We start from the raw sequence: 19666 nt of genomic DNA, 5'->3' as shown, positions 1-19666 counted from the left end.
TGCACTGCCTCTGCACTCCGTGGTAACTCCAGCTCCAGTGGGGCTCCCTGAGAGGTTTTCAGGCGTGATATGAGAGTTGAATATTCCAAAGAGACAGAGATATTATTACCCTTCCCGGAGGAGTCAGAGCTGAAATGACCTATGACCACTCTCAAGCACTAATCCCAACCTGAGGCTGGAGAGGGGCATTCCATGAGGTCCAGAACATCCCAGGGGGCATGCACACAGTATGGGCAGGGCCCAGGGAGAGATGAGAATGTCCCCTTCCTGCTGTGGCAGTCATTTGGAAACCATTCAGAGAAGAATGTATGCGTCTCACTTTTGTTTCAGATTTGAATTGCTAGAAGTTCTGACTTTTGACTCTGTGAGGAGAAGAATGAGCGTGATTGTAAAATCTACTACAGGTAAAGTTTCTCCTAGCATTACATGGTAGCAGTTATACTCTGATGGATAATTCTTTTGGATCATTAAACATTTAGGACATAAGAACGATTTATTCCACTTTTGTGTATGTGCATGCAGGTGTGGGTGCGTGCGTGCGTGTGTGCGTGTGCATTCATATGAGTGTTTGTGTATAGACCAAAGGTCAACCTTGGGTCTCATTCCTCAACCATTGCCAGAGTCTCTCACTGGCTTGGAACTCACTGAGTAGGCTAGACTGGTGAGCCAGCAAGCCCTAGAAACCCTCCTGCCCCTGTCTCCCCAGCTGTGAATTTGCAAATGCATGCTACCCTGCCTAGGGTTCTGGGAATTGAATCCAGGTCTTCATGCTTGCAAGACAGAGCTTTACCACCAGAGCTGCCTCCCACTTTTCCAAAGACACAGGTAAACTCTATGACAGCAACCTTGGTAAGGAGTGAGTTCAGGGCTAGGCCTCCATCAGCACTCGTCATCATCCGGGAGCACCTGCTGCTGTGCTCTACACATCTGGAAAGCTGCACACGTCTTTAACCGGACTTATGGACATACAGACTTACGGACATACAGACTTACGGACATACAGTGTGAGTTTGCAGGTGTTTCTGTACGAACATTTAGGCTACTAATTACACCGATTGCTTGGCTGGTTGGTTGCTGTGACAATGGATATTTATTTGAAAGCTGTACATTCTTGCTTATGGTTAGAGTGTGGGATGGTGAAGGAGTGAGTGCAGTGGAGCCCTTTGACTGGGTGATTCTGGTTGACCTTGACATGTGACCTCCATGTGAGTGGGCACTTCCCTGGCAGCATCTTGTCTAGAAGGCCATGAGTTAGCCCCGTGACATCCTATCCAGAGGAATCCCCACAAGAGCAGATACGTATGTGCCTCCTCCCCCTGCCCTCATATTGATCTCCCCAGCATTCACAGGGCTGCCCTTATGGCCACATAGCTCAGGAGTCAGAGGCTCAGTACTGGGCTTCCGGCCTTCAAGCAGCCTGCACTTGGGTGAATCCTCAGGTCCTGTCCTTGCTGCCCTTCTCCTTGCTTCCCATAGACTACTTGTCCGGCTGTGTTTCCTCTTCCTGGATCATGGTATGAAGTGGCACACCCCCTCCCCCAAATGCCTTCCTAGATACCCCCAGGTATCCACAGCATTCAACTGGGAGCTGCCTAGTATCCTCCTGCCTCATGCAGACGGTTCCTCCCAGGGCCACATCACTCTTCTGCACCTTCCAGGAGACAGTGACTGGACAGCGTCCGTCGTGTCTGCTGCCAGTGTCTTCCTGTGTAGGCATCTTCAGCACTAATGCTTCCCACAGTCTGGAAAGAGGGCAAGTGGTGCCTGTCAAATGGTTTGCCTTGGAAATTCATCCCCGTCTTTAGCCCAGAAGTGTGCCCTTCTTCTTCCCACTCCAGACAGCTCTGGGTTTAGTCTCCACAGACTTCCAACCACCCTCAGTGTTAGGGGCTTAGGAGCCTGTCCCTATAAGGAACCTGGATATCCTACCTTCCTGGGACCATAAACCATGCTGTGTCCTTTCTACAGCTTTGCTGCCATTGGGATGCACAGTGGTATTTCCTTTCTTCTTCTTCTGTTGTTGTTGTTAATTATTATTGTTATTATTATTTGTTTTTTTAAGACTATGTATCTCCCTGTAGCACTGGCTGTCCTGGAACTCACTCTGTAGACCAGGCTAGCCTCAAACTTAGGGATTTGCCTGTCTCTGCCCACAGAGATTAGAGATGTACATCGCTGGCTTACTGCAATGTTTCCATAGCTACTCCCAAATGTTCTGTTCATCACAAGCTGCAGACACTGCAGGCCTGAGATTGCACTGCTGCTGGGCAGGGTGACTGGGCGTGGGCCTCAGCTTGTGTTTTACAGCAAGGCAGCGGAGGGTTGGACCTGAGACAGATTGCAGAGCACCTGGACCAAGCAAGCCACGTCAGAGCTGCTTCTCAGTGCCTCAGTCATGTCTTTGCTGTCTGTTAGTGTCTCCGACCTGGAAGGAGGAAAGGCTTTGTGTTGAGAAAAGGAGCATGAAAAACCAGCACAAAGGTGCCAAAGCCCTGAGGACGAGACTAGAGATGTCTGGAAGACAGAGTTCCCCAGGACCCGTGTGGTACAAAGGGTGGATTGTCAGGAAGACCTGCTTTTGGGAGGATTCACCCTCGCCTTCTGGTCTTTCCTGAAGTTTGAGCGCTCCCTTCGGGTCAGCTGCACACGCTGTGTTCCTATGCTCACTCCACCTGCCCAGCCCGAGTGCCAGGAAGAATTCACTTCTCACTGGGAGTCTGAGCACCCAGACCCCTCACTGTTCCAAGGCAGTGGGAATCAAACGGGGCTGAGGTCCGCATGCTCCATGGACCCCACTTCTTTTGGATCTTAACGTATTAACTGCTCCTTTGTTATAGCCTTTAAAGTGGTCTCCACGCTGGACAGCGACAATATATCACATATATAAAATAAACAAATTAGTCTTTTAAAATAATAAAAACGAAAAGTAAAGTAAGTTTGTCTCCCCATGCAGTAATTAAACTCAGCATATTTTCCTCCTCATCTTCCAGGAGAAATTTACCTGTTCTGCAAAGGAGCGGACTCTTCAATCTTTCCCAGAGTGATAGAAGGCAAAGTGGACCAGGTCCGGTCCAGAGTGGAACGCAATGCGGTGGTAAGCTGCTGGCCCTCCCGTCCCTCTCGTGTCTGCAGACCGTGCTTTCTGACTCTGCTCTGAGCCACAGTGCTTCCTGACATTACCTCTCCTTGCTTGCTGACGTAGTGAGAGGCCATCACCCTCCTGTTTATGCTGGAGGCTGTTCTGCTGTCCCCTCAGCCTCTCAGCCACTCCTCCAGCACGGAGAGCCAGAAAGACCCCATGCTTGGCCTTAGATGGCCTTAGACTGTAAGCCTAGGCTGTGCTACATTGACATTCTGGATACAGCGCTGTCATTCCCTTAGGGACAGTCCCCACAGGGTGCCACAAGGCATGCACTGAGCTTCACTGAACTTATTAGGGCAAAGTTCTTGAATTCCTGATGTTAACTCTAATTTCAAATGGGGATTCTGACCGTTTCTACCAAGGGTCACCCCCAGGACCTGGAGACACATTTTGTGCTAAAGACCACACTGCCCTAGTCCATGCTTCATTTGTTCTGGAACATTCTCTCTCACCTCAAAATCATTTTCCCTAAAAGAAGTAATATGTTAATTATGATTAAAGTACAGCTTTTTTTTTTCTTTTTTCTTTTTTTCGGAGCTGGGGACCGAACCCAGGGCCTTGCGCTTGCTAGGCAAGCGCTCTACCACTGAGCTAAATCCCCAACCCCAAAGTACAGCTTTTTAAAATGCTGTATTGAGCGATGGTCAGTAAACATTAATGTGTTCATATTGAAGATCTAAAAGTAGGTAAGTCTGATTCCTACTTGTAGAAACTTTGTCCCAGGAACCTTTGCGTCCCCTCCCGCCAACCCTCCCACAATGTACCACTGTTGGCTGTCACTGTGGATGAGGTTTTGCCTTCCGGAGTGTTCTTGGTTAGCAGAATCCCAGGTCTGTTACTTACCAGATTCGTCTGAATGGGTGTCCACCTCGGCCAGGTGCTCCTTTTCTTACTGAGCAGCCCATTCCTGATGCCCAGCTTCCCCATCGGTTCACCTGTCGGTGAGCATTTGAGCCCAAGTGCCAGAGTGAATGAACTGTGGGTTCTGGTTCACACACACTCACACGTGCACACACACACACAGACACACGCACGCACGCACATACACACACACACACAGACACACACACACACACACCCTTTTCTGAGAGCAACCATGCCTTGGCTGTGCTCACTTTCTGTGTTCATCTTTTTTCTTTGTTGTTTCCGCATGGATGATATCTGGTTGTGGTAAGTTAGGTGCAGTAATTCTCATACATTTTCTGTTCGGACCTCTGAAGTGTGTGGTCTGTGGGCTTTTACCACGACTAGAAAGTTTTCAGTAATGCATTGCAGTGATGGGCGTCCCCCTCCGCCTGCCTCCTCACTTGTCTACCACAGCTGTAGTTGATCCCTGTCATGTGGACTGTCCACATGCTGGTCACAGCTGCAAACTTTCCCCATGGGCTGCCAGATCTCTCACACTTCCTTCAGATCTAGAATTAATCAGAGATGCGGTGAACTCCTCAGAAACCGCTTGCTCCTTCAGGCTGTGGCTTCACACCATTTGCTGGATTTGGAACAGTGCTCTCTGCCTGGAGCCCTTGGGGATGCTGGGAATATGCTGTCTGCTGGCCTCTGATGGTTTGTGCTTGACCTCTGGGCCTGTCGTCCATTGTCCTCTTCCAGATCCCTCAGAGCCTTTGAGTGTAGCAGCATCTTCCTCAGTTAGTTTCTATTGTGGTAAAACACTTTGACCAAAAAGAACTTGAGAAAGAAAGGTTCACTAAGGCTTACACATCCCTGGGGCCCCACCCACAGTGTGCCAGTGATGCCTTAGACTGATTCTTTTCATCGTATGCTCCCTTCCTCCTTAGAGCAACTTTCTTTCCTTCTAAGCAGCACAACTGAAGAACTAAAACAGACAGGAAAGTACAGATCAATCCTAATGCTATGTAAAAATGTTACTGTGAAGCCGTTCACATCTGTCTTCAAGCATCAGCCAAGCAGAATCCAGAAGCACATTGACAGTAGACATAGTGTAAGCTCATTTTGACTCCAGAAACAGATCATTTCCTACTTGTATCCCACTCACACAGTCATACTAATAGACTATTGAGAAAAATGGTCCTTGGCCACCCCAAGATACAGAGAAGGGACCTGACAAAAACCAATGTCTACTCTTAATTTTGGAATAGCAGAACAGATGAGTAGATTGACGTTTCCTTAACTAAATGCATCCTGCTCCCAAAGGCAGCATGAGCGTCAGTGGGGAGCGCTGGCGACATCCCCATTGGTGCTGCTGCAGAGCAAGGAGCTCTCACACGTCCGTCACTAACTAAGAAAAGGCCCCCGAGGCCTGCCTGCACGCCACTCCCAAGGTATTTCATCAGGTACAACCCTCTTCCCAGATATATCTACGCTTGTGTCAAGGTGACCAAACCCAACCAGGACAGACAGCATCCCTCACACTGTCCTGGAATCCTGAGATCTATCCTGCAGCTCAGCCAGAGTTAGTCAGCACTGACTCCTCGCTGAGCAACCATTTCAACAGCTAAAGCTCTGTCCAAGTGAAGACAGTCGTAGGTAATGCCGGGAGGACCATTGTCTGCTAAGGCTCTGTCCAAGTGAAGACAGTCGTAGGTAATGGCGGGAGGACCATTGTCTGCTTCAGACCCAGTTACTCCTTCCATCGCTTGCTTTGGGATGTTTAATCACAATTAAGAAATGGACTCCAAATGTAAGCTTTTGAAGACTTTACCCTCTGTTTTTCTAAGAACTTTATAGTTTTAGCTGTTAAATTTAAGACATTGATCTTACTTTATGTGTGATGTGAAGGGAGCTGTCTTATTTTTTGTTAAGTGGGTGTCAGTTTTTGAACCCCATTGTTGCATGGCTATTTTGTTTTGCTTTGTTTTTCCCTGTTAAATGGTCTCGCTTCTCTTGTTAAATCATGTGGCCAGATGTTCAGGATTTGTTTCGAGTCTCAGTTCCATCCTGCGCCCCTCTCCCTTTCTCTGTCTTCACACCAGCTCTGTGCAGTTCACTGCTATGCTTTACAGCGTTCTGCCTGTGAGATCTGCTCCACTGCACATCAGAGTTTGTGATGCGAGAGTTGTGTTCAGGCAAAGGCAAGGCGCCCTGCTGCTCCTCACCTCCAGCAGTTCTTGGGGGCCCACTGTGAGGACTACTCTGTATTGCTCCCAGTGTTGAGATGTTTCCTCTTCATCAGTTCAGAGCATTACAGAGCATTCATCTGATAATGTCACATGTCGCATTACCCTGTTTCCTATGCCGAGTCCGCCTGTCATTCAGGGAGGAGTCCTGTTCATGGCATGCCATCGTTTCGTAGCTGTTGAGTTCCATTTGCTCTAGTGCAGCTGAGGATTGCTTTCTCTGTGCTTACAAGGTTAGCACTAAGCGTGACTGTGTTTGTACAGCTTGGCAGTGTTTTATACAGGACTGTATGTCATGCTTAGCAAGGCTTGTACATGCCATCACCCCACCCCTGTGTCACTGCAGTAGAAAGTCCCTGAATACCTGTACAAGCAAAGGCCTCTTCACTTCTGAAAGCTTTACTTACTGCTCACACACAGCACCTTACATCCTGGACAATTCTAGATCGTTCTCTTTAGAGACTCTTCGTGTCTGATGAGCCTTCTGACTTGTTAATGAAGCAATGTACTTTGCCTCTGTGCCCTTCCCTCCCTCTTGAGGGATTATGTGAACAGTTAACCAGTGCGGCCATGTCCTTCACAGAGGGAGAGGTCGTGAGAACTGTTAACCAGTGCAGCATGCCCATAACACCAGTATGGAGGCCTCTTGAAGGGTTGTGTGAACTGTTAACCAGTGCGGCATGCCCGTCACACCAGTAAGGAGAGCTGAGAAATAAACTCTGATCTGAAGAGCTGAGAGAAGTGCTGACAACACAGGAGACATTTTTGAAACCTAACATCCAGAGTCGGAAATGCTTGCTTAGGAAGCCTATGAGTGGATTAGGGTGAAGGGGCAAGAAACCCCCAAGAAACCCCACCAGTGGCTACCGCCCAGTGATAGTTTGCTGTGCCATGGCAGGAGGGAGGCCCATGCTCCACATGTGTTAGATCCCCTCATCCCTAAGGCTTATTTTAGTCTCTCCTGTACCCAGCATGAGGGTGAATAACCTTGCAGTCTTCCATCTACCAACTTCAAAACACTACTACCACAGCACTGCAAATTATTATCTCTCAAAAGTGAAACTGAATCTGTTTACAGTTCAGTGCATGTGACTGTCTGTGTGGACCAGGCATCATAGGTTACAGTTCTAGAGAGCACATGACTCTCTGTATTTAATGCAATTCGGTAATTCCTAGAGGATGACTGGGTTATAACTCATTCATCCTCTTCAGAGATGGGTCTGATGAAAACCTGAGGATGCATTCAGCAGGTGATGAGATTCACATTAACACTGACTTGTGTTAAACAGGAAGGGTTGCGAACCCTGTGTGTTGCCTATAAGAGGCTCGAGCCAGGGCAATATGAAGATGCTTGCCGACTGCTACAGGATGCCAAAGTGGCACTTCAGGATCGGGAGAAGAAGCTAGCAGAAGCCTACGAGCAGATAGAGAAGGACCTCATTCTGCTTGGTGCTACAGCTGTTGAGGACCGGTAAAGATGTCTCCTGTGTCTGTGTTCAGGGGGAGGGTGTAAGAGTGGGGTAGAGGGCAGATAAGATAGCACAAGTGTCCTGTGCCAGTATATTCTTCCCAAGGACAAGGCTCATCTGTTTTCCCTCACAGAGAGTGACAACCAGATTATTACTAGGTGATATGTTACTGACCACAAATAGGATGCCTGGAAGGACACTTTCCCTCCAAGTAGTGGAAGTACCGTCTTCACATTGTGTCACATATGGAGGGCCAGTTTCTCCTCATACATAGAGAGGAATCAGTAATCGTCTTCTAGCTGCTGCTGGCTCTTCGGAATCTATGACAGTATAGCCCAGTGTCCTCAACGTGATTGTCTTTGTTTGTCAAAGACAGTTACAGTAATGAAGTGGGTTGTTGTAAAAACCTGTGAAGTCGCTGAGAAAGTTTCTGGAATTCTCAGTTACAAGGTAAAGACCAAGGCCTAGTGCAGTGACCTGAGGGCAGTGGGGCAGGAAGGGGAGCTGGACCTGGGATGGGCTCTGACTGCCTTTACACGGAGCCATTGTGGGCAGCTGGCGTGGCTAACTTAGGTCATGGAGCCCGGGTCATACAGGGATGAGTGGCAGTAAAATGAACTTTTCCTGTCAGGGTTTCTCTGTGCAGCCCAGATGACATAGAACATGCATCCTCCTGGGATTTACAGATACAGTGTCCTGTTGAAGTGATCACAAGCTACTCCTTTAACCGAGCCAGCACATGAGCAAACATTGCCGCAGGTCCTTACTATTGTTTCAGAAAATGACAGGGTTGGAAGTGGTTTCCCTCATCTGTCTGTGCTGCTATAATAATAGGATCTCTGTACCTCGGGCCACAGACTTCTGCCCAAGGACTAGTCTGACTTCCAGGGTTCCATAGAGGCGAAAGGTCATACCAGATTTCACACAGTGCTGAGCCACTGATAAAGTTTGGCCATGGGGCCACTGGCATTATTACCAGCACCTGATCTATTACTTAGAGCCTGGATTCCTGTGTATTAGAACACATGGAACCAAAGAAAAGATAATACCTTACTTCCCACCTCCATTTCTCCACTTTATCTCTGGTTGTAATGATTCTTCTCCTAAATGGAATGATACTGGATTGTAGGATGTGAGGTTCAGCAAAAGGACATCACACAGAACAGCCTCCCTAAATAGTTCGTCCATGGTTGGAAGAGCCTTGCAGCACATCACGTGTTCACTTGGGCCTTTGGGAGCGGGCTCTGGTCCTTTCCGTAGACCCTCAGCCACTTTGTGCATGCTCCTCTGTAGAGCCGCGTCTTCTGATGGTGTTGTGCTTCTTGACGTTCTACATTTTGGTGCTGTTTGGATCCTGATCCCATGGGTCCCATCCTCTTAGGCTCCAGGAGAAAGCCGCTGACACAATTGAGGCACTGCAGAAGGCAGGCATCAAGGTCTGGGTGCTCACCGGGGACAAGATGGAGACAGCCTCGGCCACCTGCTATGCCTGCAAGCTGTTCCGCAGGAGCACGCAGCTGCTGGAGCTGACCACCAAAAAGCTAGAGGAGCAGAGCCTGCATGACGTGCTCTTCGAGCTCAGCAAGACAGTGCTGCGCTGCAGTGGAAGCCTGACCAGGGACTCCTTCTCAGGGTATGCAGCTGCCCACCGCACAAGACCTGGGTCTGTGGCATACGAATGCCTGCATCCCTGTGGGTCAAGTGGATGCTGTGGGTGAGGCCAGACCTTCTCTCCACAGCCGGACATGCCGAGGCAGCCAGTTTCGAGCTGCTGGGAAGGGAGAATAGAAAGACGTTCTGATGCTAGGAAGGGAGTGTGGAAAGACGTTTGACTGGGACAATTTCCATCTGCTGTTGTGCCCCTGGACCCATCATGGATGCCTCAGGATGCTGCCAGAACATCCAGAAGGCAGTTAGTAATAACGGAGGCTTTTACTGCTGAACTTGAGTCTTTCCAAGAACATCCATGGTTTATTCATGCATTTTACAGGGGCACCCATACCACTGTGGGCAAGTCGTCTGACTGGCTCTGACCCAGTATCTTACACTTTGACTTATTGTTCTGATTGCCAGTACGCAGGTGCCACAGCGTAATTTGGAGATTAGAGGACACCTTGCAATGCCTTCTCTTCTTCCATCAGACGTACAGGTCCTGGGGATGAACCAGGGAGTCAGCTTGGAGCAGGCACCCTTACTCACTGAACAGTCACTGGCCATCTTGAGTCATAGAAATTTGGCAAAACAAGTCAGCTCTGTAGGCCTGCGCTAGAGTCTGTCTTAAGAACAGCACAGAGTCATTTCCATGTTGATCTGCAGAGTTTGAGGTCATAGATGTGTTTGTCATCTTCAGACCTAGCAGAGGGCCTTGGAGACAGCTTTGTGGTGAAGAATGCACTGCTCTGGCGGAGGCCCGACTCTAGTTCCCAGCACCAACGTGAGGCTGCTCCCAACTCTGTAACTCCAGCTCCTGGGATCAGTTCTGCTGGTCTGTGCAGGAGTGTGCCCATCCTACCCACAGATATACATACATACACACACGCACACGCACACACACACACACACACATGCACGCACGCGCACACACATGCACATGCACAGGCACACGCACACACACAAGACTTTGACCATGTTCAAACAGTGAGGTCACCAGGGCAGAAAGGTAGACAGAGGAGGTTGGAGACCTGTACGTCCAAGGCTCTCTTTGTGGTGTCTCAGTACTGAGACTCACACAGACTTCACAGATGGCTGTGGCTGCTTTGCTTGAGCCAAGAAATGTGGTTAAATGAGATTGTCAGTGTAGTCAGGGAAGTGGGTCCAGAATGTAAAGGCCGTAGTGAAGGACGGAGACCCACAAGCATCCTGCTGCTGGGGGCCAGCACGGTGCCAGCGCCTGTGTGAGGTGTTCTAGACTGCAGATGCAGCAGTCGAGCGGTTTTCCCTCTTGTGTGCTCTAAAGCCTCTCCACAGATATGCACGACTATGGTTTAATCATCGATGGAGCCGCACTGTCCTTGATAATGAAGCCGAGAGAGGATGGGAGCTCCTCAGGCAACTACAGAGAGCTCTTCCTGGAAATCTGCAGGAACTGCAGTGCCGTGCTGTGCTGCCGGATGGCGCCCCTGCAGAAGGCCCAGGTCAGGACTGACCCACCGGTGGGCCATGGGTGTCAGGGTGGGGAGAAACCTTTTCATGAGTCTCACTGTCTGATTGTTACACAGTTAGGGAGAGGTAAACATTGAAACCCAAGGATTGGACATCTACTCGAGGGATGGGAAGGAAGCTTGCATTCACTGCACCTCCTGTGCCAGGATCAGTCTGGATTTGTCTTCCTCCCTGTGGACTCCAGACAGTCCTCGGCACTCTCCTGTCCTTGTGGGAGCCTCCCTAAACTGTCTTTGTACATACATCAGATGTGTTGTGTGATGCCTATACGGATATGGTATTTTCCAAAGTTCATCAACCTGAGTGAGGTGTAGCTTCACTGTGGCCTCTCTGGGTGTGAGGCCTGGGAGCCTTGAGCTGCTTATAAGGAAATGAGAGCTGCTCGTGTGGCCCAGCCACAAAGGTCGAGTGCATTATGCACTGTCCAAGAGTCAGGTTCAGGGAGGTGCTCTCTAGCAGGTGAGCTTGCTGCTCTAATTAGCAGTGTCCCTAGACACAGCAGAATGTCCCTGGGCAGTCCTCAGAGGAGACAGGCTGGGGTGCAGGTACTCGTGAGTACCCCTCCCCCATGCTTGATTCCCTGACGACAGCCTGGAGTTCCCAGTGCTGTTTCTGGTTCTCCATTGATTTTATACAAATGCAATCTGTAGCTTCCCTTCTTCCCAGCCTCATATCTTAATGTGCAGTGCATGCAGGGAAGTCCATAAAGAAATCGGCTTAGAAGTCAAACAGTAAAGAGAAATCATGAAGAGTACTCATTGCATTAAGTCGACATACTTGATTAAAGTAGCATTAAAAACAACTTTTTGAAATTGTGATAATAGGCGGCATGGAATTCCAACACCTTTGTGCAGACTACAGTGCTGGCACTGGCTCTAGGTTTTATTGATACCTGAACATACCTCTAATTTTGTCTTCATGCATTTGTGAAGTCTTATTGATCATTGCATGAGTCTCTGTGGTCCTCTATGGAGGAAATGGTCTGAGGGCCAACAGTTTCCCTCCTTCCTGTACCAGCTCTATGTCTTTGTTAGTTCTGCCCACTTAATAACAAAACCGAAACAGAGAAGGTAAACTCCATGTTTCTTTCTTTTCCAGATCGTTAAGTTAATCAAATTTTCAAAGGAGCATCCTATTACCTTGGCGATTGGTGACGGTGCAAATGACGTCAGCATGATCCTGGAGGCCCACGTGGGCATAGGTGAGCCATGGCTGCTCCAGCTGGGTGCACTTTGGGTAGACTCAGGCTCCACCTGTGACGTGTGCTATGTCAAGGGGACATATTGGGCAGAGGTCTGCTGGACTTAGCTGGCTCGGGCTTAACAACCTGTTTGTCCTTACCGTAGGCGTCATTGGGAAAGAGGGCCGCCAGGCTGCAAGGAACAGCGACTATGCAATCCCCAAGTTCAAACACTTGAAGAAGATGCTTCTCGTTCATGGGCATTTTTATTATATCAGGATATCTGAGCTTGTGCAATACTTCTTTTATAAGGTAAGAAGTCTGTCTTTCCTCCTCTCACAGTTTTCGTTGCATGAGAACTTTGTCAGGTAACTTAATGCTTCCAGGGTCCTTTATCACAAAAAGAAGTGACCATAAGGAGTGGGTTGTCCCTCTAACAAGAGGGTGCCTTGTAGCCAGACTGGTGATTTGTGGGTTCTTCTCCCACCCTTCTCCACCCCTATCCTTCCACCCTTTCAACTGCCTAACACTAGATGGGGGGAGAAAAGAGCAGGGAGGGCCGTGTTGCTGTTTGGCTCCTTCCTGTTGATTAGTATCTCTGAGTTCCCTGGAGCGAGTTTGTCTTCACCATCTGTTTATTATTATTATATACCTAATTATTTCTCCTCCTCTTCCTCCTCCTCTTCCTTCTTCTTTTCAACCCACAGCAAACAACCAGCAACCCACCCTGCCTCTTGGGGACTTAGCGTTTATCTACCCTCTGAAAAGTTCTCAGAATTCCAAACATCACACACTCAGAGACTATCAGCAGCTGGCAAAATCATGCCCCTGCTAGAGCATGAGGCAAATCATAGTCACCATAAAATCCCCATACCTCACACCTAGGATTAAAATGAAAACATAGTCTTATAATATTTCTGTGTCTTTCAAAGAAACCACAATTCTTGCACAATCCCTGGCACCTGTTTGACCTTGTCAGAGTGTGACATAGATGGTTGAGGGCACTGTCTTCAGCCCTCTCCACGTGGGCAGGTCCTTGCTGTCGACGTTATTACCACCACCTTTGCTTGTGAGCCAGTACAGCTGCCTTCTGCTGCCAGGGGTCACCAGGGCCACTATAGTTGTGTATGGAAAAGAAGCATTTCCAACGCCCATGCGGCTGCTGTGTGGATGGTGGCCCACTTGGAACAATCCCCCATATGAAGCATAGTGTGTCCACAGTGGCTGGTGGCTAGGCAAGCCCGTGCATCTCTGCCATGCCCTTGAACTAATGACCATGACTTATTTTCCAGAATGTCTGCTTCATTTTCCCTCAGTTTTTGTACCAGTTCTTCTGCGGATTTTCACAGCAGGTCAGTCTGATGTCATAAATTGGAAGCTCATAATAGTCTTGTCTTCTTCCCAATGGGGGCCATGGTGAGGAAATAATCTTCAGGAATGTGCAGGCAGACCCCACGGAGATCTGGTAGGGGCCCAGGTGCCATCCATCCTGCTGTCCCTGGGTCCCATCGATAGACAAAGGTGAAGGAGCAGTCCACAGAGCTGAGGACTCAGTCTGGGTGTCATGAGGCTGGGTATGTCCCTAAGCACAGCCTGGAATGACAAAGCCAATGGTACTCTGGGCTGGGCTGTCTGATGATGTCGGGTTGTGCATACACTTGAACCTTCATGGGTCTGTGGGTCGTCCTTGAAGTCAGAGGCATGGAAGTATGTGGATGCAAACGTGACCTGGGAGAAGGGCTCCCTGCTGCCTGGACAGACACTTTTCTGCCCCATGTACTCAGATGGACAGTGGCCAATAGCTTGTATCCAAAGCCACTACGGCCAAGCTAATTGAAGCTAGAAGATGTGAAAGTGAACGGAATTGCAAGTTTTTGGGTCTGGGCTCTGCCTGACAGATTTCCTTCATGAAGTTTAAAATCTGTCTCTGTAGAATGGTAGCTTTTATGCATTTTAGGTACACTTTCTATATATTTAAGCTTTTTGAGAATTAAAAAAGTAGCATATTCATGGCCTAGAGAAATGGCTCAGTTGATAAAGTTTTTGCTGTACAAGCATAAGGACCGGAGTTCAAATCCTTCAGCACCCATGATGAAAGCTGGGTATAGCCACATAGGCCTGAGCTTCTGGTGATGAAAAGATAGAGGCAGAGGATACCTGGGGTTCATTGCTATCCACTCTAGCTGAGCCAGTCATTTGATGCTGCCCGCTGGCTTACACACACACACACACACACACACACACACACACAGAGAGAGAGAGAGAGAGAGAGAGAGAGAGAGAGAGAGAGAGAGAGAGAATGTGTGAAAGCATGACATCAGTGTGTTAAAGCCACCTTGAAGTGCCACTCGAATTGCTTCTTCTTACAGACTTTGTATGATACTGCGTATCTGACGCTCTACAACATCAGCTTCACTTCCCTCCCGATTCTCCTGTACAGCCTCATGGAGCAGCACGTGGGCATTGACGTGCTCAAGAGAGACCCGTCCCTCTACAGGTACAAGTGTGCGCCCTGCAGCTCTTCTGCACAGCACAGGAGAAGAGGGAGCAGAGCAGACTCCTCCAGGCAGTTCTCGGGGGTGGGATTCTAAAGTTGGGGTGTACATGCTTCCACAGGATGGTAGTTAAACAGGCAGTTCTCGGGGGTGGGATTCTAAAGTTGGGGTGTACATGCTTCCACAGGATGGTAGTTAAACAGGCAGTTCTCGGGGGTGGGATTCTAAAGTTGGGGTGTACATGCTTCCACAGGATGGTAGTTAAACAGGCAGTCTCGGGGGTGGGATTTTACAGTTGGGGTGTACATGCTTCCACAAGATGGTAGTTAAACAGGCAGTTCTCGGGGTGGGATTCTAAAGTTGGGATGTACATGCTTCCACAGGATGGTAGTTAAACAGGCAGTTCTCAGGGTGGGATTCTAAAGTTGGGGTGTACATGCTTCCACAGGATGGTAGTTAAACAGGCAGTTCTCGGGGGTGGGATTCTAAAGTTGGGGTGTACATGCTTCCACAGGATGGTAGTTAAACAGGCAGTTCTCGGGGGTGGGATTCTAAAGTTGGGGTGTACATGCTTCCACAGGATGGTAGTTAAACAGGCAGTTCTCGGGGTGGGATTTTAAAGTTGGGGTGTACATGCTTCCACAGGATGGTAGTTAAACAGGCAGTTCTCGGGGATGGGATTCTAAAGTTGGGGTGTACATGCTTCCACAGGATGGTAGTTAAATAGTCAGTTCTTGGGGGTGGGATTTTAAAGTTGGGATGTACATGCTTCCACAGGATGGTAGTTAAACAGGCAGTTCTCGGGGGTGGGATTTTAAAGTTAGGGTGTATATGCTTCCACAGGATGGTAGTTAAACAGGCAGTTCTCGGGGGTGGGATTTTAAAGTTGGGGTGTGCATGCTTCCACAGGATGGTAGTTAAACAGTCAGGCGGTGTCTTGGAGTATGCTCCGTAGGTGATGGGGTCTACACGAGGCTTGAGCACATATATGAACCTCCTCGGTACCTCACTGCTCCATAGAGATGTGAAGCCCTTCTGCGCTCCATTGCTTGATAGAGTGGGGAAGCTAGGAGTGTAGCTGGCATGTGCTCTGCTCATTTCTTAGTAGGAAAGTGATAGCTTTTCTGCTGTCAGAGAGGCCCAGATTCACTGACAGATACAATGTTTCTTTGTAGGCTTTGTCCATCTGAGGCATGAAAGGAGTTTCTGGTGCTTCTGTCCGGGTTCTCCCAGTAACAAGGAGTGAGATGCTACAGTGTAGCCACCAGCTAGACTCACATTATCGTTCCTCACCTACCTCAGTTTGCCCAGGGTTTTTTGTACTCATGTGTGTGCACACCCTTATGCACTTAGTTCTATGACACGCATAACATCAGACAACCTTCCCCTGTCCAGTTCCTCAGAACCTGGTCACAGGCTTTGGGGTCTTTATTACAATACAGTGAAGCTAGAGAAAATAGGTGTGTGTGTGTGTGTGTGTGTGTGTGTGTGTGTGTGTGTGCACGCACATGCACACACACACATACACACACACTTCGGCTGACCTACTTACTCTTATAAAATGAACAGGCGTAGAAACTCAGTGTAGGCTGGTAGGAAACCCACGTCCTCACTCTGATAGTCAGTATGTAGACAGTCTGTGCTGTGTGTGTTAGTTACACTCAGAAGACAAGAGAGCACCAGGTTCTCTTTGACAGTATTACAACTGACTCGGAGAAAGAATATTCAAAGCCAGTGGAGAGCACTGGGTGCAGCACTGTGAAGTCTGAGGAGCGTGTGAGCTTTGCCAGCCAGGGTTGCAGATGCTGTGTTTGCCACTCACAGTTGATGCTGCTTAGGAGCGTGTGGACAGCGATGCCACCGCGAGGGGCTGGCTGGCCAGACCTCGGCCTGATGTCCGTTTCCCCTCTCCTCCTCAGAGACATTGCCAAGAACGCGCTGCTGCGCTGGCGGCTGTTCATATACTGGACGTTTCTCGGCGTTTTTGACGCTTTGGTATTTTTCTTTGGTGCTTATTTCATGTTTGAGAACACAACCGTGACCATCAATGGACAGGTCAGTACCGAGCGCGGCCTCCTGCTTTACTGCCTAGTAATGAGCCCCACCGTGTGCAGCCGTTGTGTGGAGCAGTTGAGTGAGCACAGGGCGGCCTGTGGGTCGGTGAGCAGCACTAGGTAGGATCTGTGGAGCCACTGAGAGGAAGGGATGCGTCACATTTACCAGCGGCAGGGCGTTGAGGTCGGTCCTGAGGGTTCCCTGACTGGTCCCAGGGGCTCCGTGGTTTCATCCAGCCAGTGTCCTTCCGTGTGGGAGTTAGGTTGTGTGGGTGTCCTCCACAGAGCGTGGGCGTGGCCCCTCACAATGAGCAGCTCTGTGGTTCTCTGATGGACTGCAGCCTGTTGTTTGCCTACCTTCTGGGGTGTGTTATATTCCTATCTTGCTTTTTTTCTTTTTGCCACTTGCTTCCTTCCCACCTCAGATAATGACCACCAACACAAGCATGGTAAGACACTGTGGGTTTGTCCTCTCTGTGTTTTGGAGTGCATTACAAATAAAATATTTCTTGAAAATATTTTCAAATGTGACCTCTTCTGTGTGCTTTGTGGGTAGAAAAGCTATTAGTCATTCCTGTCCTCTGCTGGTGTCAGAGTCACCTGACCCTGCAAGGTATCTTTGCCCTGGGTCTCTGTCAAGGCTTTTCTAGAAGGGGAAATGGCCGCATAGGTCTGCATGTCACTGTAAATTGAGGTCAGGAGGCCTTTTGGACCTGGCTTTAGTGGTGTACCCGTGCCACCTGGGGAGAACCAGAGGCATCAAGTAGAGCCTAGATCCTGTCCTCATAATCTCCTAAGTCCCAAACTTACTGTTCGGACCGCTAAGGTCCCTGGTTCTGAGGTGACTGTTCAAAGAAACACTGCAACTGACATCAGAGAAAACTCCTCTAGACCGCCCTCCAGGGAGACTGAGAACAGAAAGGCTTCTCATTTCCCGTTGAACCAGCTCCCTCTGTCCAGTGCTGTCTCCCCCATGCTGACCCTCGGACTCTCGGCAGAGTGCCAGAGTCTGGCCTGTGCCCTGGTAATTTGTTTCCCTGTGCATTTGTCTCTGTTGCCTCATAACTGAAGGTACTGATCTCTCCTCATGAAAGACAAATCAGTCTTCACAAAATTCGACGACTGTCCTCTTTTATTTTCGTCAGGCAATGCCTGCCCATACACGTGGTGCAGTCCTCTGCGTCTTAGGTGACTCGTACCCTCTTCCCCATGAGTCAGCCTCTAAGAAGCACCTCACAAGTGTCTTAAACACTCAGGCACCAGCACTCAGCTCTGTTCACTGTCAAACCTCGTCTCGCCATTCAAGGACCCTGCTTCTGGCCGTCACTGCCATAGGAGGTTGAGGAAGGAGCTTGCACAGGCTGGGAAACTGGTGTGAGGCCTAGCCAGAGCTCAGACCCTGACCTGTGTCAGCATGATGCCCTCCAGCCCAACCCGAGCTGTCCCTGTGTCTTAGAGAACAGTAACAGACTCCCCAGGGGGTGGGGCTGGACATGGAGAACTAGGGAAGGACCTGAGGGGGAAGGGAGGACAGCAGCAGTGGGTTCATTTCCCAGGCTGTCCCAGACACTCTCTTCAATGTCCCCTGCCTCTTACTGTGCCCCTAGGGTTTTGGCAAGTCTCCTGCCAGGCCCTGCTAGTGTGGGTATTGAGTGCTGCCTGTCATGGGGGCGCAGAATCCTTGTGTTCTTTGCCTGCACTCCTTGTCTTCCACCCCTCAGACAGCCCTTTAGGCCTGCGTGGGTTACTAGGAAGATGCTTCTTGGTGGCCCTGCAATGTCCCCCCTGCCCCCATCACACACTTGCCGTTGTTGAGGCAGAGGCAGACTCACCTGAGCCTCCTGCAGGGCCACCTTTGTCAGCAGGTGTGCTCCATTCCAGAGGAGGCTTCCAGAGTCACCCCAGTGCTCAGGGCAGGCCACACAGACTCACAGGGCTACATTCAGACTCAGGTATGATGGGGCATGTGCTCTGGTCAGGTGGAGCCGAGATAGCAGTCACCTTGAGGCCCCTCCACATGTATTTCAGCAGACACGGTGACACCAATCTGTGAGGTCGGAATGAAGGGATTGGGATGACCAAGTCCACTCCATGTTTTCAGTCATGCAGGCCACCCTCGCCCTCACCCTGGCCTAGGCCTCTGGGACCCCTACTCAGCCTGATTAAGCCGGTGCTTGGGGGTAGAAGGTGTGAGAACTAGATCCACAGGACTCAGGTGCAGAGTGACCACATGGTGATCCTCCTGGGTCTGCTCCCCATGGACCCAGGGCACATCTTCTAGATCCTTCTGTTTAGAAGCTCGATCTGTTGATTGCTGTGAAAGGTTTCTCGAAAAAGCGCTGCGACAGTCATGGAGACAGTCATGGGTCTCATGTCTTGAGGACAGTGGAATTATGAATAACTTCTGAAAATTCGCACCGACAACAAAATCCACAAAGACTTCTTTTTGATGCTACTAAAGCAATAATCACCACCCTCTAGCCGCCCCCTGGAATTTGATTTGGAATGTTACAGTAGTCAGGAACCACCTAGTGGGCAGCTTAGTCACCCGTGGGAAGTGAGCACAGCACACAGCCGGCAGATGCCATGTGGAGCTGGGCCAGAGGGGTGCAGAGGTGTCCTGACTCTGACCTTAGAAGCCAAGCTCTGTCAGTTACGGAATATTACTGCACATAAAAATTAAGTTGGCTGTGGTTTAAAGTTTTAGTGGATAGAAAATGCCTTATGCGAGTGCCCCTCGTCAGGCAAGAGGGAGAGCCAGGTATATAAGCAGGCTGTCTGGGGACTTTCCTACAGGGCTAAGGCTGTCGGAAGTCAGTCAGACCACGGATGGAGGTGTATTGTTGAGTTTTACCTTAGTCAGCTGGACAGTGAAGGTGCGTCATTAAGGCGGTAATTCCTCAGACTTTTCCTTTAGGGGCGTTGTTGAAGTATGAGTCATCAGTGGAGCTGTGTTAAGGTGTGAGCGGGCCAAACATCAGTCAGTGTCGGTTTATTATGGAAATGCAAGTCAAATAGACATCAGTGGAGGTGTGCTGTCTGTGTCTGTCGTGAGTAGGTCAAGCACGG

At 49.5% G+C, this 19666-nt stretch overlaps 1 protein-coding gene across 1 annotated transcript in view; it reads left to right on the top strand.

Annotated features, from left to right (window-relative positions):
• Atp11a (ATPase phospholipid transporting 11A) overlaps window positions 1–19666 on the top strand; it is a 113496-nt gene that overhangs the window by 80494 nt on the left and 13336 nt on the right. Inside the window, exons 16-25 of the mRNA XM_032919443.1 lie at window positions 331–404; window positions 2991–3094; window positions 7527–7708; window positions 9088–9339; window positions 10663–10840; window positions 11967–12069; window positions 12215–12360; window positions 13341–13400; window positions 14418–14545; window positions 16463–16598. Coding sequence (XP_032775334.1) covers window positions 331–404; window positions 2991–3094; window positions 7527–7708; window positions 9088–9339; window positions 10663–10840; window positions 11967–12069; window positions 12215–12360; window positions 13341–13400; window positions 14418–14545; window positions 16463–16598 — 1363 coding nt within the window. The remainder of the gene's footprint in view (window positions 1–330; window positions 405–2990; window positions 3095–7526; window positions 7709–9087; window positions 9340–10662; window positions 10841–11966; window positions 12070–12214; window positions 12361–13340; window positions 13401–14417; window positions 14546–16462; window positions 16599–19666) is intronic.

Source organism: Rattus rattus, chromosome 13 (assembly GCF_011064425.1).
Source record: "Rattus rattus isolate New Zealand chromosome 13, Rrattus_CSIRO_v1, whole genome shotgun sequence".
NCBI lineage: Eukaryota > Metazoa > Chordata > Mammalia > Rodentia > Muridae > Rattus > Rattus rattus.
Note: the sequence above shows the minus strand (reverse complement) of the source record. Positions and strands in the feature narration are given on the sequence as shown.